The following is a 23,434-nucleotide window of genomic DNA, read 5'->3' on the forward strand; positions in this document are numbered from 1 at the left end:
GGCTGTTACAACTCTCCCCCACTAGAACTAGACTTTGCCCTCGAAGTCTCACTCTGCAAATAGTTCCAGATGCTGCTCCCACATCTCACGTTCCGACTCCCAAGTCATTTCCGATCCCTTCCGATGTTGCCACTGAACCAATACCAGAGGTACCTCCTTGTTCCTCAGAACCTTGATCTTCCGATCTCTGATGACCACTGGTCTCTCAGCATAATTCAGGCCCGCATCCACCTGAATGTCTTCTAATGGGACCACTGCCGACTCATCGGCTTTACACTCCCTCAGTTGCGACACATGAAAGGTGTCGTGGATCTGTCCCAACTCCGCTGGCAACTCCAATCGATAGGCTACCCGGCCTATCCTTGCAATCACCCGAAATGGCCCAATGTACCGGGGCCCCAACTTGCCTCTCTTCCTGAAGCGAATCACTCCTTTCCAAGGAGAGGCCTTCAGGAGTACGAGGTTGCCGACCTGAAACTCGAGCTCGGACCGGCGTTTGTCTGCATAACTTTCCCTATCGGCTCTGTCGAATCTGCTCTGTCGACTGAAGCACGATCTCTGTACTGCACATCACTCTCTGTAACCGAAAATTACCCAAGATGCAACTCTGCTCTAAATCTCAACGATCACTCAACCCATAAGGGTTAGGAAACATGAACCACCGGATCCCCGATCCAAAGTCCACTTTGTCCATTCCGGACCGTCTGAGAGATCCATTCTCACTCTCAGAGCAACTCTCACAAGTTCTCCTCTTGCCATCACATACACATACTGAACTAGTCCCAACACCCGCAGGTTGAAAGACCCGATACACTGATGATATCCTCGAACATCTCCCAAGATGAACCACTACATCCACCCTACACTCTGATCAGAATCACACTGAGAATTTAAGATACTCCCTCTCCCTGCATCCCTTCTGAGCCTCAACAGACATCCCAAACCGGATGGGTTCCTACTTCGCTGCCGCGAACACGATGCACGAAGGCATACTCGAAATACTCTAACCATAACTCTGCTCTGCAGCTTTCATTCTCGTGAACTTGCACTCCCCTTCGGAGTTACACACTTTCCTCTTTTCCTTCCAAGGGACCCTCTTGGCCATAATGCCACTCCAACCGGTGCTACGGTGCTTGCCCCAAGTGACACCACCCTTTTTGCGTAACCGCTATCCACATACTCTGGTTCTCATTGCAGGGGCTCTCAATCCCATGCACTCTCTCCACTCATCAAAATCACTGCCTCAGCTAAACAAGATCACTAACCCGGGGCCAGACCTTCCAATGCAATCACACTGCAACATACACGATCCGCAATCTCAAACTGATCCAGCAATACCAACAGAGTCTCCAGCATGACTGGACCGACTCTCATAACACATACTAGCCACTCGAGGCTATATCTCTGCGGGTCTGTACACCCAACTCTACGAACCCTCAGGTTCTAACTCCGGGAACCTTTCGGTTCCAGCTCTAGAAACATGCACAACATAATCCCGTGGGATTAATGCAGTACAACCCATCACGTACCTCAAACATACCAATACTCTGATCGCATAACCCCGGTTACTTACTCAAGCTTGATCCCGGCCTTCTCTCAGGCCTCCACAATCAAATGCCCTAGGTCTGTATCCCGCCCCGCATACCCGACACTCGCTCTCGTCGGCCTATACTCTGCGCTGACAAACACTGCTGAATCCCAACAGCTAAGTACCCTCACATACTCATCGATCTCCCGGAGAATTCTCCAATTCTCCCCCACTAAATCACTGACTAAATGCCACCAATCGTCATTAACGACCTTTCAGAACAATCCTGCACAAGGAGAACATTTACCCACTGACTGCTTCCCACAAGCATAAGCAACCCTCAGCAAAACACATCTCCTCCCTGATCAATCCGCTCAAAAGAATCCGGTCTTTCAATTATCCACTCCACGACTGCAGATGCTACCCGACATTCAACCCAGTGCCGCATCTCCACCATCAACCCTCACGAACGATAACCAACGGAATTCCCAAACACTAACCCATAACCAAACCCACAACCTAAAAAAAGGATGAATACCGTATCGAAAACCGCACAAGGATACCGGCACCAAGACACCAACTATAACCATACCAACCATCAGGGAACAACGAATGCCAAAGCAAAAACCTGAAACACCATTCCTTAACCATGCCAAACCCGCAAAACAACGAATACTGCATCGAAATCCACACAAGATACCAGCACAACAATACGCCGCAATCAACGCAAGATAATCAAGACATCAAGAAAGCATTATACCCGCAGCTGCCTCTGGCACTGCTCCGTCTCCCTCTGCCGCAAGCCGATAAGCACGACCCTGAGCCCTTGGGGCTCTGCTCCATCCTGTCCTCCTCCTGAACTCCTCAAGGTGGCCGTTGCTAGAGCCTGCACCGGTCCTGCAGAAAGCTGTGGACAGTTGACCCTCAAATGTCCAACCTGCCGACACTGATAACAAATCCTCAAATCCCGAATTGGCACTGACTGCCGACAATCCCATGCACCGTGCCCCTCCTTTCCGCACTTGTGGCATGCACCACCGGACCAACAAGCTCCGGTGTAACCCCTCCCACGCTTCCCACAAGTGTGGCCGCTCCGATCCCCCATTTTAACATCTACGGTCCTAGACCGTTTCGGCGCCGACTGCGACTGCTTCGGGGCCTGCCTCAGCTCACGCAACTGCAACTCAACCTCTAACTCACGCCACATGGCGGCCTCCTGCAACGCCAACAAGGTCTCACACCTCTGCGCAGACACGAACTGTCTGATATCCCTCTTGAGCATACTCAGATATCAGGACATCTGAGCCTGCTCCGAAGCGAACTCAGGGCAAAACATCGCCCTCTCAATAAACATCCTGGTGATCTTAGTCACCGACTCCGAATCCTGCTTCAGCTCAAGGAACTCCCGAGAACATCTCTCCCTCTCATCTCGCGGAACATAGCGAGTACTGAACATCTCTCTGAATTGATCCCCTGAAACTACAGCCCTCTGCGCGTCGAAATATGACCCCGTGGTCAATCTCCACAAATCCTTCGCCCCGAGCCTCAATAGGTTCAGAGCACACCTCGCCCTCTAATCAGCAGGGCATAAACTCGTGGAGAAATACCCCTCCACGTCTGATAACCATCTCATAGCAACAATTGGGTCCTGAACCTTATCGAATGTGGGAGGCTTCGTATAATAGAAGTCCCGATACTGAAACCCCGACTAGGTCTTCCCTTTGCCGCTGCTACAGCCGCTGTAACCGCCGCGGCAGCCGTCTCTGCGAGAGCCGCATATCACTCATCAAACTACTCAACCATGGCGGTCCTGATCGACCCAAACAATTCCGGCAACTTAGCCCGTAACAATACAGCAACCCCATCACGCAGGATCTCACGAATCCTCGCATCCCGTTCGCTCGTGCTCGTCCGATTGATAACCTTCGACGGCACCGATCCACCCGGAACTCGCTCTCCAGCTCCCGATCCTGATCCGGATCCACTATCATCATGCCTCGAGATCTCCATAATGAAGACACCCTACCAATCTCAGACACTTCCCAAAATCCTGGGATCCAACTCTCGTAACCCTACCCTAGAGACCATGGTTTCCCTGATACGCGTATGGGTCCTGTGCTTTCAGTAGTACGGGCCCATACTACCTTCCACACCTACCCATATTTGTATGAAGTACTACCACAGTACCCTAGGGAACATGCATAACAACTATCAACCCTCACCACTAAAGGAACACTGAGAACATCCCATAGGGGATCCTAGGCTACAGGCATCACATATCAGGCAACATTATCATGAATTCCTGAAGATCCCTAGCCTAACTCTAGCATGCTGTGCTATCAAGCTCAAATAAACAAATATCATGTATGGTTTCTTGGGGTTACTTACTGGCTCCGGCTGATCGTACCTCCACGTCCTCCTTTTACCAAATTTGAAAACCATTTTAATTTCTCAATTTAATTGCTCTTTTTAAAATCCTCCTCGATTTGAGACTGGAGTCACACGAATGTTTCCCCAATTCACTCAAACCAAGGCTCTGATACCAACTTGTAACATCCAAAATTTCAAAACAATTAAAACTTTTCAAAATCACCCATTTTATTAACATTGTTACAAAAAGGTTTTCAATACAATATTTAACAGAGTATTTTCCCAGGTTCACATCATAAAACATCAACACGAGGAACGGTACGATCACGCCTTTGCCTTGTCACAAACTCTTGAGAACCTGAAAACATAAAACCACAACTGTAAGCCCGAAAGCTTAGTGAGATACCCCCAGAATACCAACCACATATACGCCTTTCCAGGCCCTGACCTTCCGGTCCATGTGTCTCAGGGGACTTCCGTCCCTGCTGGGTAAACCTTCCGGTCCTACCCACACTGACCTTCCGGTCCATCACACAACATATTGCCTTCCGGCCCATAACATATCGCCTTCCGGCCCATAAGCATAAAATGCATATATAACATAACAAATAATCATATAGCAGTTCATAGACAACAATCGATCAACAGATCACATATCATAACATTACTCTAAACAAGATACCGGTCTAGCCGGTCACTAGCATAACATTCCCTATGAATCAGTCAACATACTAAATGCATACATACGCCTTTCCAGGCCATGACCTTCCGGTCCACATAGCAATGCCTTCCGGCCCATAACATGTAATGACAACTACCCGGATTTCCATCCGATAAAAGGGTCGGCCTTGGTGCCATAAACCCTAGCGATATAGTGAGGATAACTCACCTCGAAACTGCCGACTGAACAGATAGCTCAAGCTGCTCCGATCACTGATACGATCTCCACCTCTGGATAGCCACCAATGCACTGAACTCAAACCATAAACAACAATTATTAAAATACCCCTGGAACCACTGGTAAATCCTTGGTCAAAGACAAGGTCAAAGTCAACCCCTGACTGACCCTACTCGCCAAGTCAACCCTATGACTCGCCGAGTCCCCATACTCAGAACTTCGCTTAACCCGCGACCTAACTCGCCGAGTCACCCCACGACTCTCCGAGGTCAACGACTCTGAGTCCACTCGCCCTTGACTCACCGATTCCTTAAGATTACCTTTTCTACACGTCGAGTATCCCCTTTTTTTTACTCGACGAGTTCCTCCTGGAAGAATCGCGGGGCCACCCCGATTCAACTCGCCGAGTCTGAAGAACAACTCGACGAGTCCCAGTAAATCTTCAAGCTACTCGCCGAGTCTGTTCATCGACTCGGCGAGTCCATGCCATGCAACCGCTCAAACTGCATCCTGGGATAAGTATGGTTCCGAAATACACAAGCATGAGACCTTCTGGACCTCTAAAGGTCCTAGTACAGGGTTATATTCGTTTGTGTAACAAGGTAATAATCCATCTAATCACCAAATGGGTTCCATAAACCCTAGATCCATGCACACATCAATATAACAGAAATGATCCGAAATGTTACCTGAATAATGCACTCTCTGTGTCCCCAAACTTCAGAACTCGAATCCCTTGCAGTTCCTTTAGCCAAAACCCTTCTCCTCCTTGCACCACAATTTCTTCAAGTCACCAATGGCCTTCAATCTTGCTCTAGATGCCCACAACCGCTTAGGGTTCTTCTCAATCGACTAAAAGACGAACAATGACGGCATATAATGCGTTATATACGACCCAAACCTGAACGGTTAGGGTTTTCGCTAAACAGCGTAGACTCGCCGAGTCCATATCTGGACTCGTCGAGTCCAGTCGCGAACCCGCGACCCGGTCTGCGATCCTACTCGGCGAGTCTAGGCTCCAACTCGCCGAGTCCCCTCTTAAAACACCCCCAAAATCATAATTATATCAATATTTGGAATTCCGGGCTGTTACAACTTGGCTAGTGTTTGGTACATGAATTAGTGCAAGTATATGCTTACATTGGTCACTTGGAGCCCTTTTAGTTTAACCTTGTATGTTCTTGTATTACTATGAGTCTGTCATTTGTTTCCCTTTAAATGTTTGATGCTTCTGCTAATCTCCTCCAAGTGTGAAGGCTAGTGTTTGCTCCATAACCTATTGCTTCTATTTATTTTCACTGTTTGTCCATGTCTGATTACTTTTATTTGCTTATTCTATTTGTGTATGTGTGCTATGAGCATGCCTACTAATTTATTGAATTATTAGTTTTTTTAATGGTAGACTAACGTTTAATATGAATGCGATCTTATTCTACAAGGAGACGTTTTGAGTTTCCATATTTTGTTTTTTTTTGCTTGTCGAATGTCTTTTTTAGAAGCAGTTTTGGTTTCCTACCATCTTAGCTCCCTTCTACCCTATTCTTATGGGACATGGGGTAATTCGTTATTGTTGTGGTATTTATATGTTGGTTATTCAAATAATACTAATAAGCTAATACAAAAAATACTTCAAAAGTATGGACTCAGAGGAAAAGATTATAACATTGTAGATCTAATGGGCAATGGCATATAAGAAACCCAAGAAGAAAAGAAAATTACATGAAGATGAAAATCACATATGGAAGTAGTGTTGAAGTGTCTTGTTTTGTAGTCATCAATGGTATATTGCTTTGTATTCGTGTAAAGTAATCACTTTGTTTTTGTTGGCGAGAGCTAGAAATCAGGAGCTAAAAGTCAGGAACGATTGTTAATAATTGTAATTATCTAGTTCCCTTATATAGGAGATAGATTCCAAAGTTTGTTTACAGTATTTCGTGTATATATAGGGTTACCTCCTAAAAAAGATATATAAAAAAGCAGAAATTGATTCCTCCTCTGAGTCTCAATTCTACATGGTATCAGAGCTTACCAAAGCCTGACCCTTCGAAGCCTGTAATCAGCAATGACGGTCGGTGATGATTCATCCAACTCTTCGTCTGTCATTGTTCAGAATGTGCAAGACGCACCTTTCCCCACCGGAGTCATTCTCGATGACACGAACTACCCACTATTGTCTCAGCTAATGGAGATGTGGATCGGAGAACGAAATAAACTCGGATACCTCACTGGTAAATCGGCGAAACCAACAGCGAATGAAAAGGCAATTGAAACATGGCTAATCGACAATAATAGGGTTAAGAGTTGGCTCATTAATTCCATGAGTCCAACTCTAATGCGTCGGTTCATCAAGCTCTCAATAGCGGCTGAAATCTGGGATGTCGTCTCAAAAACGTTCTATGATGGAACAGATGAGACCCAGCTCTTTGAACTGAACAGGAAGACCTTTAGTACCCGCCAAAACAGAAGATCCCTACCAACATATTACAATGAATTAGTGAGTCTATTCCAAGAAATAGATACACGTCTAAGTGCTGCTGAAGACACCATCGATCAGGCTATAACAGCCAACAAAACCCTATCACGTTTCCGTGTTCACATATTCTTGGCAGGTCTGGATCAAGAGTTTAACCAGACTAGAAGCGAGATTTTGAGGAAAGACCTACCTCTCAGTCTTGAATCATGCTACACATATATTCGAAAGGACCACAGCCAACGTCAAACTATGGAGGAACCAAAGACTGAACCAGACAGTGTACTTCATATGGCAAACCACAATCGTCCCACGAAAGGAAAAAACTCGAATGGGAAAGGAGGAAATAGTTTCACATGTACTCACTGTAGAGAAGAGGGACACTCGAAAACCAGATGCTATGAGATCATAGGCTATCCGGAATGGTGGGACTTCACTAGAAAACCAAGGAAAAAGATTAGTCAAGCATCTGTGGCTGCTTCACCACCTCCGTCAAACCATGAAGTCAATTCCCCTATGGCAGCCCACACCTCCACCAACTCTGGTATGTCTCGTCCAACCTGTACTCAAAATAATAACTGGATAATCGACACAGGGGCAACATATCATATGACCAATAATCCTGAAAACTTAACCACATCATACTTACCCAAACAAGCGATCATTCATACTGCTAGTGGGGCTGTAGAACACGTAACAACTGAGGGTACAGTAAAAGTGTCAAACTCCATGGACCTTGATTCGGTTCTAGTTGTGCCTTCATTATCATCAAACCTATTACCAGTTAGTCAGATTACTGAAGCACTACACTGCTATGTGATTTTTTGGAAAAATGATTGTGTGTTTCAGGATATGGCGACACATCAAATTCTTGGTTATGGTACTAGGCGGGGGAGGTTGTACTACCTGGAAGAACACCATCTTAGTCAAGCTAATCATGTAGGAGTAACTCAAGCAAATAAGTATGTGGCTATGTTATGGCATTGCCGCCTTGGGCATTTATCATTTAGCTACCTTAGAAAACTGAAACCAAATTTGTTTTTGAATGTATCTGATAGTGAATTTAGTTGTGTGATATGTGAATTAGCAAAGAACAAACGAATTTCATATATTCCTAGTGATAATAAAACTACATAACCATTCATGAAAATTCATACAGATGTCTGGGGCCTGCCCCGATTATCACCCATGGCGGTGCTCGTTATTTTGTTACCTTTATTGATGAGTGTACTCGTATGGTGTGGATATCTCTTCTCAAATCTAAGGGAGAAGTTGTCCAAGCCTTCAAAGAACTACATACCCTTATACAAACTGAATACAGGAGGGATATTCACACCCGTCCAATCTGACAATGGGGGCGAATTCATCAATCATGAGATGAAGCAATTCTGTCAAGAACACTCAATCAGACATCAAACTTCATGTGCTCGAACACCCCAACAAAATGGGTTGGCTGAACGGAGAAACCAACAGATTCTGGAAATAGTTCGTGCATCTCTGTTTGATATGCAGTACCATGAAAGTATTGGGGAGAGGCTGTAAAATCCGCTGCGTATCTCATGAATCGCATACCTTCACGAGTTATTGAGTTCAAAACCCCTCTTCAAAAGCTACATGAATCCATTGATAAACCGTTAAACCACAACCTTGAACCACGAGTCTTTGGATGTACAACTTACGTTCACCAAAACATCGGAAAATTGGAGCCACGTTCTATTCGATGTTTTTTCATGGGATATGCAGATTATAAGAAGGGATACCAATGCTATGATCCCCATGAAGACAAGGTATATGTAACTCGGGATGTTGTGTTTCACGAAACAGTGCCCTACTTTGATCATGCAGGTCCAATTCAGGGGGAGAGAGAAAAAAAAGAAAAAGTGAACCCACATGAAAACCTCACTGAAGATCTGGAGGCATTCGTACTACACAACACCGACGCACCAGCAGGAAGTGAGGGAAATACCGATGAATTTAACCAGAGCATGAGTGGTGACTTCAATAGCACACCTCCTACTACACCAGTCACTCCAGCTAAAACAGAAACAACCATCCCCACCGAGCCAGTCATCACAGAAACTAACAATGCATCACCGGTCTTTCCTAGTTTTGTTATGCAGGAACCTGAAGAAGAAGAAGAAAACATGGAGGAAGTAATAAACATAAAAGGAACAAGTGATCGAAGGTACCCAGTGAGAAACAACCGGGGTCAACCAAAGAAACAATACCAGCCAGAATTGAAACCAAAAGGAAGATATCCGATAATAAATTATGTATCAAAACATCGCCTTGCAAAGTCACACGCACTGCTGGTAGATCAACTAGACACCATCCCTATCCCAAACGACGTGCATGAAGCAACAAAAGATGACAGATGGAAGAGAGCAATGAACGAAGAGATGAAAGCTCTACAAGAAAACCAAACATGGGAACTCGTAGACCTTCCCAAGGGAAAGAAAACGGTGGGATGTTGGTGGATATACACCATAAAACTTGACTCAGACGGAAACATCGATAGATTCAAAGCACAGTTAGTGGCGAAAGGATATACACAAAAATATGGAATTGACTATGGAGACACTTTTGCTCCGGTGGCAAAAATCAATACCATTCGTATCCTGGTGTCGATTGCTGCAAACGAAGACTGGCCTCTCAAACAACTCGATGTAAAAAATGTCTTCCTAAACGGGTATCTTGAAGAAGAAGTCTACATGGACGCACCTCCCGGTATCAATAGTAATGGGAAAGTATGTAAATTAAGGAGAGCCTTGTATGGTCTAAAGCAATCACCACGAGCATGGTTTGGCAGGTTCTCAACGTACATGAAGGAAATCGGGTATAAACAGAGTGATGTTGATCACACTTTGTTTATAAAATCCAACGACGGAAGAATAATTGCACTAACAACTATGTTGACGACATAGTTGTTACCGGAAATGACTTGGAAGGTATGGAGAAATTGCAACAGCTACTGGCTTCGGAGTTCAAACTCAAAGACCTTAGACACCTGAAGTATTTTTTAGGAATCGAAGTCGCAAGATCAAAAACCGGCATCACAATGTGTCAAAGGAAATACGTGTTAGATCTACTAACAGAGACTGGCATGTTAGACTGTAGACCCGCCGATACCCCTATCGAGACAAACCACATGCTTACAATAGAAGCTGATCAAGTACCCGCAAATAAAGATCGGTATCAGAAACTAGTTGGAAAACTTATTTACCTCTCACACACGAGACCCGACATAGCATATGCTGTAAGTGTGGTAAGTCGGTTCATGCATGCTCCGAGTGAAAGTCACATGAATGTTGTGTATCGAATCTTGAGGTATCTAAAATCATCTCCTGGAAAAGGTTTGTTCTTTGGAAAGAATCAAGATCATCAAGTCAGTGGATACACAGATGCAGATTGGGCTGGAGATCGGATGGACGGGAAGCCAACATCCGGATACTTTACATTTGTTAGAGGAAATCTTGTTACATGGAGGAGTAAGAAACAAAAGGTGGTCTCAAGATCGAGTGCAGAGGCTGAATTTAGAGGGATGGTGAATGGAGCATGCGAGTTGTTATGGATAAAGATAATTTTAAGAGATTTGGAGATTTCTCTAACAACTCCAATGAAACTATATTGTGACAACGAATCAGCGGTGAAGATAGCCAATAACCCAGTCCAACACGATAGAACGAAACATGTAGAAGTCGATAGACATTTCATCAAAGATCATTTGGAGAATCTAATAGTGGAAATCCCTCATGTTGCATCAGAAGATCAACTCGCAGACATGCTGACTAAAGGAGTATGTGGAAGAGTGTTTCAAAGCTCTCTTGACAAGCTGGGAATGATAGACATACATTCTCCACCTTGAGGGGGAGTGTTGGCGAGAGCTAGAAATCAGGAGCTAAAAGTCAGGAATCATTTTTAATAATTGTAATTATCTAGTTCCCTTATATAGGAGATAGATTCCAAAGTTTGTTTACAGTATTCCGTGTATATATAGGGTTACCTCCTAAATATATATATATATATATATATATATATATATATATATATATATATTAAGAAAAGTTAATAATGTTAAATCAAAGCATTTATTTTGTTTTTTAGTCGGTATTTGGCTTATCTTTTTGGAAACCAAAAGTCCTTTTAGCAAAAGTTACAAAAAAACAGGAAATGTTGGCTTTTCCAAAAAGTCATTTTTTTCTTATATAAAAAATCAAAAAGTAGATTTTAAAATGGTGTTACCAAACTTCTTTTGTATTCTATCTTTTCCAAAAAGAACTTTTGATCCCTCAAAAGATAAACCAAACACCCCCGTAAATATATACTTGTTTTGACAAATAGTTAAACCGCCCGACATTTCTAAATTCTAATTTGCCACATCTGATTCCGTCTTTTAGACATAACATAATGCAATCGAACGAAATTATTTATAAAGAGTAAAGTAAAGTCTCACTTGGTGAAATGTGAACTGCAATTTGGTTTGAGTTGAAATTTGAACGCATTAAAATAAAAATGATACCCACCTTTTTATTTGCTTACTGTGTTTCAATGGTATTTGACCAACTCTAATGGCCCATGATATTGATTCTTAATGCTTGGAAAATACTTCACATTCACTATTTTAGTTTTCGGTTTAACATTAAAGATTTTGTCATAATATGTTAAAATATATATATATATATATATATATATATATATATATATATATATATATATATATATATATATATATATATATCATTTTTGGTCTTAATATTCATTACATTAAATTAAAGAGTAAATTACTGAAATCGTCCTTATGGTTTGGTCAAAATTGCATGTTTGGTATCTAATTATTTTTTTGCACTCGGATTGTTCCAGTGGTTTGATTTTGTTGCGTTTTTCTTTCCTTACATACATAAAGTTAGAGACCAAACGCGCAATTTTGACCAAACCATAGGGACGAAAAACGCAACAAAATCAAACCACATGGACGATTCGAGTGCAAAAAAAAAGTTAGGGACCATACGTGTAATTTTGACCAAATCATGGGGACGATTTTAATAATTTACTCTAAATTAAAATATATTAATATGATACTTTATTCCAATTAAAATGGCTAAATACAAAGTGATTGATGATTAGGTTTTGACATTTTAGTTTTAGTAAATTATAGAAATGGTCCTTGTAGATTGATCGAATTCGTAGTTTTGGTCTTTAAGTTTAAAATTTGATAGGTTACATCCTTATGATTTGTGAATATTGCACTTCAGGTCCTTGCTCCATATAAAAAGACCAAATTATCCTTTCTTTCTTTATTTTTTTCTTTTAATAATTTATTATATATATATATATAAGTAACTTCAAATAAAAACAATAAATAGTGTGAAAACATAAAAACACTATGTTTATGTTATTATTCTGTAATGAATGTTGTATATGTGTATTGTTAATGTAATTTTAATATGAATATTAACGGTTGATTATACAATGTTATTATTCTATTATAAATTTATGTATATGTATTTTTGTAGTAAATTCTAATTTTAGTTTTAACTTTTGACTATTCATTTATTCATTGTTGAATAATGAAATAAAGCTATGGATATAAAACTCATTGTAGAATAATATATATATATATATATATATATATATATATATATATATATACACACACACACACACACACACACGGTTAAAACCCATGGAACTCACGCGTGTTTATTTTAAATAGAATTTAAAATTTAATTATGTAATAAAATAATATTTCATTAATTTAGAAAACTTATGAATTGTAATATTGTATTTTTTTTAAAAACTTTGTGATTTGTAAGTGTTTAATTACACAGTAAATGGTAAGTATTTAATTACAAATTGAGATTTTTAAAACCCTGATTTTTGGTGTATGATTCTCGTTGAACATACGGAGATGATGACACAACCACAAGGGAGCGAGTGGGAAGAAAAAGTGCTTGTTGGCTAAAACATCACTTTTACCATTATAACTTATCATCCCAATAAATCTTCAATTCCACTATCTCGATCAGTTGTCATTGTCATTGGAGGATTTTTACTCCTTCATTTTTAATGGCGATAATTTCGTGAGATTAATAGAAATTGTTGGTGTCTTTGTTAGTTTTTTTCAAAACTTTTACATTGATTTACCGCGTTACGTGTTTCTTTTTTAGGCTTACTGACCATAACCTTGAAATCCATGCAATGGTTGTGTTTTTTTTAGGATGTGTTCTCTATTTTTAGTAATTTTGTAAATTTTAAATATTTAATTACAAATATAAATCCACCTATTTTATAAATGTCATGACTTTATATAATGCAACATATGTTTGAGTAATGACAAAAAAACCCAAAAAAAAAAGAAAATTGATTTGATACAAAACAAACAAAACATGTGTGTAATCAAATTAACATAAAAAAATACAATACGTAATTATAAATAAATAAATAAATATGATGGATTAAGTGTGATTTGCTAAAAATGAATAAAAGATGCTACAAAAAAGTTGGTTATAAATTGTGAAAAACTTTCTTATAAACAACATTGAAAGTTTTATTTGTGAGTCTACCATCTTTATCTATAATTAATAACTTTAATCCTTTCTACTTTCAACTCTAAATAAGGCAACATAGAAATGCTCATGTGAAAAAACTCGATCTTTGAGAAACAAACCAATCTTTGATAACGATTGTCCTTGACTTTTATTAATAGTCATCGCAAAACATACAACCAAAGGAAACTGTCTTTTTTTGAATTTGAAGGGAATTTTTTTCTTCTAATGGAGTTAAAGACATTCTTGGAATAAAAGTCTGATTTCCAATATTAGTTCCAGATATTATACGTGTCTCAATAACATGTTTGCCCAATGATATCACCTGTAGTCTTATGTCATTATATAAACCATTTTTCTGATCAATATTTCTCATTAAAATTACTGGAACACCAATTTTTAAAACTAACTTATGATTTGGTAGACCGGATACTTTGAGACCATTTAATACATCAGGAGAGTATACATTTGCATCAAACTGATCATGGACAAATTCGGACTCACATATGCTATCTGAACTTAAATATTCAACCTCATCTCCTGGAAATTTCTTAAGCAAACGATTGTTTATTTCCTGAACAACTTCATTCTTTGGAGCAAGTATCGCTCTTTCTTGGAAATAATTTGTACTGCTATACTTCTCCAAAATTGAAGGATATACAAACTCAATTAACTAACCTATAGGATCATCTGGATCATTAATGAGAATATCATCCGGAATATCGATAATCGTTTCATCGTCGTTCGGACCACCGAGTTTGCCTTCTCCTATATCCAATAGCCAATTTGCAAAATCTCTTATTTTTTCTGTATCAGATTGATCCCTTCTAACAATTAGCCTCATATTTTTTTTTTGTTAATCTATAGACTTTGCAATGTTGCCATAAATATGAAGAACTCAAAAAAGCATTAACAATGTTTTGTCTACTGCCACCCGGAACAACAGGTAGAAACTGTCTGAAATCTCCTCCAAAGACAATAACTTTCCCTCCAAATGGAATATTTGAGATGCTTGAATTTCCACACCTTAATACATCTTTCAAAGTTCGATCTAAAGCTTCAAATACATGCTTATGGACCATAGGTGCTTCATCCCAAATTATTAAAGAGGTTTTTCTTAATAAGCTAACCAACTCACCATCTGGATTTATTTTACAAACAAAATCCTCTATAAGTTCAAATGGAAGTATAAATCGAGAGTGTGTTGTTCTACCACCGGGCAATAATAACGAAGCAATACCACTTGAAGCAACATTTAAAACAATATTACCATCATATCTAATTGCTGCAGATATTGTCTTCCATAAAAAGGTTTTACCCATTCCACTATAACCATAAACGAAGAAGACACCTCCTCTATTTTCTTTAACAACACTCATGATGTTAAGTAAAATTTTACGTTGCTCATCTGTTAATGCAAGAAACATATGATCAAAGTCATTCTTTATAACGAGAATGTCGTAATCTAGCTCCTCGGAGATAAGTCGATTGTTTGAAGAAGAAACAGATTCAACATCTAGGTAAGGCATCTTTGTGAACTTTTTGAGAGTGGAGTTGTTTCGAAGTAAAATTTGTTCTTTTTCGAACAAAGTTAAGTTCTTAAGTTCATCTCCACCGAGTGATAAGTCTGCACCTTAAATATTAAATTATTTACAAAATATAAAAATATGATATTTAATAATTTTTTTAATAATTATTTAATGGGTGTTGAATAATAAAAAGATTTTTTTTAAATACTAATTAAGAAAAAAATTAATACCTGGAGACTTGAACCTTTGTCGTTGGTTATATAGAATTCCATCCGCCAAATATTCTCATGTATTTTCCCAAACGACCACTGGTTTAGACATACTATTACACATCAACAATGTAGCAAATAAGAAGTGTAGATAAAAACCAGATCCAGAATGGCTTGCTTCTTTAATTGCATTGATGTATTCCTTGTGATCATCTTATAACCCAAGTACATAACAAGCATCTCTAAAAGAAGAATGTGGTTAACCATTTACCGTGCGAATTTCATCAAATGACGTTGGACCTTTAACTTTATTTAAAAGAATCCTTAAGAAGTAAGCTTCACCAAGACTAGGTGAAACTAAATGAATTCTACAAATGGGTTTTCCTAATTTCCTTCGCTTCCAAAACCGACCATTTAATATCCAAACAAACTTTATAGGAAATTCAACATATGTAAGTTCTCGTACTTCGGTATCAATTGCATTACACTCCATCCACAATGTGAACTTCGAAGCAGCAACAGAAGGTTTGTCCAGAACATCGTCAATATCATCATCTTTGCCATATACAATTTGTCGTTGATTAGGAAGATAAAAAGGTAGTCTGACCATAGATGGATACCTGTAATGAACATCATATTTAAAAATTCACCATGATGCTTCACATGCAGATAAATATCTACAATCGTAATATTCAACTATTTTATCGACCACATCATTATTTTCACATTCATTGTTAGCTCGTACAACAGCAACTGTAGCTCTATCAAGACCCTTGTTTATGTATTTAAACAAATACTTTATAGAAGATCTTTGATTGCACCATTCAACATTAATATGTGCCTGATATATTTTCAATAGATATTTGTTGTATGGAACAACATTTCTATTATCCAACTTGACACCTGATTTTTCTACAAAATGACAATCGTTTCTTCGCCTATATAACGGAAAACCATTTTGATCAACAGACGAATGATTACAAAATTGTTTTGGAAAGTTTTTAGAGCACTTTTTATCCACCATGCATGGACAATTGATATTTTTAGCTCCACATGGACCATGAATCATAAACTCATTCACAAGTGAATACAATTCTGGATCTTCAGTTTTGTTTGGTATCTCAACGAAAATTATCGGATCGATAAATTCAACAGTTGGTAGCTTGTTATCAGAATGCATAAATAGACATATATGACTATGCGGCAAACCTCTCTTCAACTTCAACTACAAATCAACATCAAAACATATTGAAGGTCATATGATAACTAACCCTCCACTATGGAAAATACGATGATGAACATTAGTAGAAAAAAAAACCTCAATCAAAATCACGCAAATATCTATAAGAACAATTGTATATACAGTTTATTAGATAGATTTAGTCGTAAATGATGGACTTATATGGAAGGAATTGGAAATTTTTACAGAGAAATACTCAGGTCAACAACATTCGATGATCAAATAAACCACATATACTCCAGAAAACAACAAATAAGTGAAAATTTTCATGAAACTTACACAATCACTTGACTCTTCTGCCAACAACCACAAACAACTAAAACTGAAAACGAAAAAACAAAATATTCGAATGCGATCATCCATCCATACTTCATAATCAATCAAACAAAGAAGAGGAAAAAAAGAACTCACCTCAGGCTCAGGCTGTAAGACAAATTATTTGCACCAAGAACACACAAAGCTCGCAAATAATAGCGTTTGGAAATAAAACTCAGAAGCAAAATCATGGATACAAAATTGTATAGATCGTATAGTCGTATATATTTGGGTATGAATTTATTTTGACCAGATTTTTTGGGATTTAATCACTAGAAATTAATCAATTTCCAATTACAAAAACCAAACTTCCATATTTTATCGGATATCACCGATTTTGAATTTTGAATTACCGATTTTGAATATTATTTGCATATTTATATTTATTGTGTATAGGAATCGAAGACCATTTTGGTAAAATTAGTTTATTAAAAGAAGCGGGAAAATATGATTTTGAGGGGCTTGGAGATTGACACGTGACGAATTAGTACTTATTTATTAGATTAGGGATATATATATATATATATATATATATATATATATATATATATATATATATATATATATATATATATATATATATATATATATATATAATGAGAACACCGAAAAGGTTGAGAACGCGAGAATAGATATATTCATTTGTGGTTCCATGTATTCATTTGTGGATAAATGATAATTTTTTACGCACAATCAACATGAATATGCTTTTTCTCTTCAATTGAAATTAAAGGCGAAAAAATTTATCATTTCTCCACAAATGAATACATGAAATCACAAATGAATATACTTTGTTCTCGCGTTCTCAACCTTTTTGGTGTTTTCATTTGACAATCCTTAGGAACAGTACCTGACCAGGGTACTGTTCCTTCGATTACTCTCCTCTATACCATGGTTGCTGTCGGATCCTTCCCACCGCCTCTGTTATCATCGTTGTTATTCCATTACGTTTTTTTTTACTTCCCGATCCTTCGACTATCTTTCCTTTTATTTGCCCACCACTTCTTCATCTCAATCCTTCCACCCTCTGTGAGGGCATCTCTTTAGAACCGATTGAGCACCGCATCACCACCGTCTGCTTCTGTTTGTTACATTTTCCTCTTCCATGTTTTCTCATCTGGTCACCATCGCCTCCCTATCCTATTTACCTTACATCGTTTAAAGAAGGCTGCTTAGAACAACCTTAATGGAGTTGTCGGTCGACTGTTTCTTTGTGATGATTTCTGCAATGAAGCAACAACACTCTGCTTCATATCTACACCGCTTACTTCCTCCTCCACTTTCTCTCTTCAATATCGGCGCTAGCGGAAGAACTCGCTTCACAGCATTGCCTTTTCGCTTCTCCGCTACTGTGTGCTTTGCGGATGCACCACCACCGGTAACATCCTAGCCGTTCCCCACCATCTTCTTTCTATCTACTTTGTCTTTCTTTGGAGGCGATATCGGCGTTCACACTCGTGTTCTGGCACCGAAAAGAAACAAACTGTCACTGCCTACTGCTGCTTCTATTCATTTAATCAATGATTTTTTTATTCACGTTTTCATTTGGCAATAGAGAGCACAAGTGGTTAGAGTCTTTGGATTGCTGGGCATTTTTATCTGATGAATGGATTTTTTTTTTCAATTTTGTTGAAATTAGGGTTTATGACAACACAACAATCGAGGATGATGGTGAGCTCTTGAATAATTTATTGATGAATTTATCGATCTGGGCCTTATTTTCTTTTTTGTTTTCAATTCTGGAATCCACAGTCGATTCACTGCAATTGATCATGGCCACCTGTAATATCATTTAGGTCAATAGAAATCAATCCATTTTCCAGCTATATAGCTTTTTCAGAGTTGAATATGGGTTGTATACATATGTAGTGTTATTGAGATTCAAACAAAAAGTTTTCTTTTTAGATAAAATAATGGGATTTGGGTACAAATTACAGGCCATACATGTTTTGGATGTGGCCTTGAACTTTTTGTCATTAAGTTCAATTGAGTTTCCTCTAAATTATCTTCTTCTTTCCCAATTTAGACAGATTATAAACTAAAATATTCATTGAGTACCATGATACATCAATAATAGAACAGGTCCATGATGAGTCTTCCATGAAAGACACTCTCTAAAAGGAATCTCGATTTCATCAGAAGGTTGATACTACTATCACATAGGATGCGTCTCCAAAACTACCAGGTAATCTTCTTCTCCAAATATTAATTAAGTAATTTGCTTTCATTTTCTGGAATAGTTCTTATGTTTGTTTTGTATATTATATTATCTTCGAAGTTATGTTGCTAAGCTATGTCCTACATATGTTCGATAAAAATGTCCAAGTGAGCCAAAGTACATTGTTTTTGTACTTCTCAACTGACCCCATTCAACTTAAAATAGAATGTCACGAGTACTTTTACATTATTGCAAATTACATGATCAGTATGTGATAATGAAAAGTTCTTTAGTGACTTTTTTATTTTATTTTATTAAGTTTAGAAAAAATATGACTTTTATTAATCATTTATTAATAATAATGGGATTTTCAAGAGAGTATTGGAGCTCCGATATTTCTTTTAACTTCTCAAGTTGTTGGTTTGGGACTCACCTTAACAAAAGCAGATCGGGTCATAGTAGTTGATCCAGTTTGGAATCCAAGGTTGGCATTTTTTTTATACTTAATTTGTAAATATCTTTTTATTATTATTAAATTATAAATATAAATATTCTGAAACAAAATATTTTTTAGCAACATTATTTTCGTTTCAGGTCCTTTATTTTTCAATTTTTGGTAATCCAAAAGAAGCATCTACATCTGTTTGTCCTCTTTGTTAGCGGTATGGAAGGGCATCGTAGTCATTGTCGACTGTTTTAGTAACATCAGGCATAAAAGGTGCCTATTGAAATGGTTTTGAGTCAATATCCTCAGATGGTCATATGAGTCACCAAATACAACCAATTATCAAAGCTAAAAAAAACACAATAAATTAATAAGATCATGAGACCCCTCTTCTTCTTAGTAAAACAATAGCAAAAGATTCATGTAAGTGATAAGCAGTGACAGAAATGGGAAATCAAAGGTCTGCAAAAATCAACAACCATTTTGTCACAAAATAAGGTTATGGTTTAATCATTTAATGCAGCATAGTGATACGTATTGATGATTTTTATTAAGCAGTCGACTCAGCTGTATCTGCATAATTCTTTTGAAATAAGCAGGGGTAGCAAACAAATATAACCAACCCATGTCGGTATGTTTAAATGAGAATTGAAAAGCGTTGAATTATGTAAAGAAACGAAATCGATGAATGGGATGTGTGTAACTCAGCAAGAAATCTGAAAAGTTAGAACTACCGAATCAAATCTAGGTTAATCTCCGACTTGGATTTGAAATTGGAGAAATTAGGATTACCTTTGACTTGAAATTGGAGAATCAGGTTTACCTTGTCTTCGTCTTTTAACTATTGGGCTATCATCATTTGAAGCTTGGAGAACCCTCCAGAAATACCGACCAGAGTATTGGGGTGCAACTGAAACCCATTCGTTTGTAAATGGGTGGAGCACCTCCTTCATTCTCTTCTTCTTCAGCCAGTCCTTGGCTGAAGGGCCTAAGCTGCAGGTGGTGTGTAGTGGAGAGTGAAACAGATGAAGATAACATCGATTATGACCTTTAATATAACCTACACACAAAATTTAAAATAAACATGATAGAAGGGTAAAAAAATATGTCAGAAAACAGGAAAACCAAAACGGCATCAGTGTAGAAAAACATAGTAGAAAAAGGAAATGTGGAGGAAGAAACTCATAATAGAATCAAAATTATTAGCAACAGGGAAAAAAAACAAAATCAGATGAGTACAATATCAATCGATAAAAAGCATAGTTGACACAAAAAGAAAGCTAATTTTCCGTGTGCAGGTCGTACCTAAGATTCACTTGGGACTGGATGCAAATTGATGGGTAGATGGCGATGCAGATGTAACTCCTGTTTCCGTCTGTATTGGTCTCGTTTACAAATCACAAAACACATCCACTCCAAAATCGATTACAAAGCACAAAACACATACCCAAATAAAAAATGAACGACGACATCAGAAGGAAGTCGGAAGTCGCAGACGTCAAGCATAAAACACAGGAAAGTCTAGATGACGCCCCACAGATGGGGAATCAAATAAAATCAAAAGAAGAACGTTCCTGGCCTGAATGATTTTGTTGTTGTCAATAATCGATTGTTGATTCCAAAATCGAAACCAGAAAACAAATTAGGGCTCATCAGGATGTTGCTACGTCGCCTACAAACAACCCCGGACATGTTTAAAGCTTCAATTGAAGAGGGAAGACGCAAATTCCAAATATCGTTACAAGTTGTGAAGAATCGAAAGTAGAGAGCTGCGTTTGAAATAAAACATTAATAAATTACTTACATTTTTCAGGATAATTCGCAAGGGGTTCAGTTGTGCCCCAATACTATGGTCTTTGAAGTAAAACGCAGCTCTCTGACAACTTCTTTAGGCACCAAAGCCACAATAGTCGAAGCGGCACAAGCGACTGCACTAGCGGCGAACGCGACCACTTCTTTAGGCACCAAAGCTGCAATAGCCAGCGGGTGATTCATGAGCTGCGGTGCCTTGGGTGTGAATTCAATCGTTGTTGAATATGACTGGATGAGAAAGCCGGTGGGGGAAGATAAGGCAGAACCGGTGGGGGAGACCTGGGAATGACACGTATCAGCCCCATCCTTATCTTTACATGTTTAATAACACATGCAAGGACCATTCTTGCCAAAAGACAACACTTTACTATTCAAATTCATGCTCTTCTTTAATATATATATATATATATATATATATATATATATATATATATATATATATATATATATATATATATATATATATATATATATATATATATATATATATATATATATATATATATATATATATATATATATATATATATACGAAATGAATTTAGACCAAATTTGAATTCATGTTCATGTCATGTCATATTAAGTATAAATTTTCTCTACTTATTTTCTCATATAGCCAATGGATTTCTCAAAAGAAACTCAGGTAATTTTACCGAACTACAAACTACTCACTGTTTAATTAAATAAAAATTATTTGGTTTTTAAGAAATACCAAAATTAGCTTTCTTAATCATAGCCATTGATTTTTTTTTATATGAAGGTTTATATCCGTTCTTACTTTATTTAATATTTTATTTGAATTTATTCCTATATATATATATATATATATATATATATATATATATATATATATATATATATATATATATATATATATATATATATATATGACGGTTAGTGGCGGTGATAATGGCAACGATGGCGGAGATGGTGGCATGGGTAGCGGTGGCACCGGTGGTGGCAAGGGTGGTTGCTGTGTAGGAAGTGGTGGTAGTGGGGGTGGTCGCGTATATGTTGATGGCAGTGGTGGAAGCAGTGGCGAAGGTGTTGGCAGACGTGGTGGTGTTGGTAAAGGTGATGAAAGTGGCGATTGGTTCATATATGAATATACGTAAATTTATATTCACGTATGAATATTACCTCTCCCATGTTGTGCCGGTACGAGGAAGGATTGTGATATTAATGAGCGGTTGAGATTGATTTTCTCATTTTTAACTTTTTTTTCAGTTAAACTTATATATATATATATATATATATATATATATATATATATATATATATATATATTATACATAATTTTATACCAAACAAACAAACAACTGATTAGATGATTCATAAGAAAAAGTTCTAAAATAAAACAACTTAAATTCATTTTTAAGTAAATGAAGAAAAATTCATTTTTTTGATAACTTTAATGAATATGAACAAAATCATCGTAAAAATGGTAAATCGAGATTTTTTTGTGAATCTTGTTACTTTTATTCATTGAGTGATTCATTTGTTTTTTCGCAAAAAAATATATCGAAAAAAAAACTTCTTACATTCTTACCAAAAATTTTTTTATCGGATCTATATCCTAAAAAAACCCTACAAATCATAAAAATGCATAAAAAAATACTTAGAGATTACAAAACTTTTTTTTGAATTTTTTAATGAAAAAATAGCAGGTCTTTTTATAAAATCGCTGAAAAAAAATAAAAAATTGTTTTTTGTTTTTTTCAAAAGAGTTTTCCGCGAAATTAAAGTAAAAGTAGCGATTTTTCCATATAAAAAGTCAAAAAAACATTTGTGGTCTCTAAGTATTTTTTTGAGTAAATTACTGAGTTTGGTCATAGTTGCAAGTTTGGTCCCTAACTTTTTTTTTTGCATTCGGATCGTCCATGTGGTTTGATTTTGTTACGTTTTTTGTCCCTTA

At 37.6% G+C, this 23,434-nt stretch overlaps 1 protein-coding gene and 1 long non-coding RNA gene across 3 annotated transcripts; both read right to left on the bottom strand.

The window, feature by feature from the left end:
• Positions 1-13,965: 13,965 nt before the first annotated feature.
• LOC111878080 (ATP-dependent DNA helicase PIF1-like) lies at positions 13,966-16,159 on the bottom strand. Its single transcript, XM_023874597.1, has 5 exons — positions 15,821-16,159; positions 15,585-15,648; positions 14,694-15,444; positions 14,490-14,635; positions 13,966-14,351 (listed from the first exon to the last, which is right to left on the bottom strand). Exons 1-5 carry the CDS (start codon positions 16,157-16,159, stop codon positions 13,966-13,968), a joined length of 1,686 nt encoding a protein of 561 aa, XP_023730365.1.
• Positions 16,160-20,170: 4,011 nt separating this feature from the next.
• LOC111878090 (uncharacterized) lies at positions 20,171-21,815 on the bottom strand. 2 transcript variants are annotated; one of them, XR_002845609.3, is made up of 3 exons: positions 21,512-21,815; positions 21,013-21,407; positions 20,171-20,767 (listed from the first exon to the last, which is right to left on the bottom strand). It is a non-coding gene; the product is annotated as an uncharacterized LOC111878090 (long non-coding RNA). The 2 variants fall into 2 exon arrangements; XR_002845610.3 differs by having other exon boundaries at positions 21,013-21,379; positions 21,512-21,814.
• Between the last annotated feature and the right edge of the window lie 1,619 nt (positions 21,816-23,434).

The sequence above is a fragment of the Lactuca sativa genome, chromosome 5, assembly GCF_002870075.4.
Source record: "Lactuca sativa cultivar Salinas chromosome 5, Lsat_Salinas_v11, whole genome shotgun sequence".
Classification (NCBI taxonomy): domain Eukaryota; kingdom Viridiplantae; phylum Streptophyta; class Magnoliopsida; order Asterales; family Asteraceae; genus Lactuca; species Lactuca sativa.

Coding starts and splice junctions, on each gene's coding strand:
- LOC111878080 (XM_023874597.1), bottom strand. CDS start 16,159: ATGGTCAGACTACCTTTTTATCTTCCTAATCAACGACAAATTGTATAT. Junction 15,649..15,820: donor CATTTGATGAAATTCGCACG/GTAAATGGTTAA, acceptor TGTCTAAACCAG/TGGTCGTTTGGGAAAATACA. Junction 14,352..14,489: donor TGATCCAGATGATCCTATAG/GTTAGTTAATTG, acceptor AGAAATTTCCAG/GAGATGAGGTTGAATATTTA.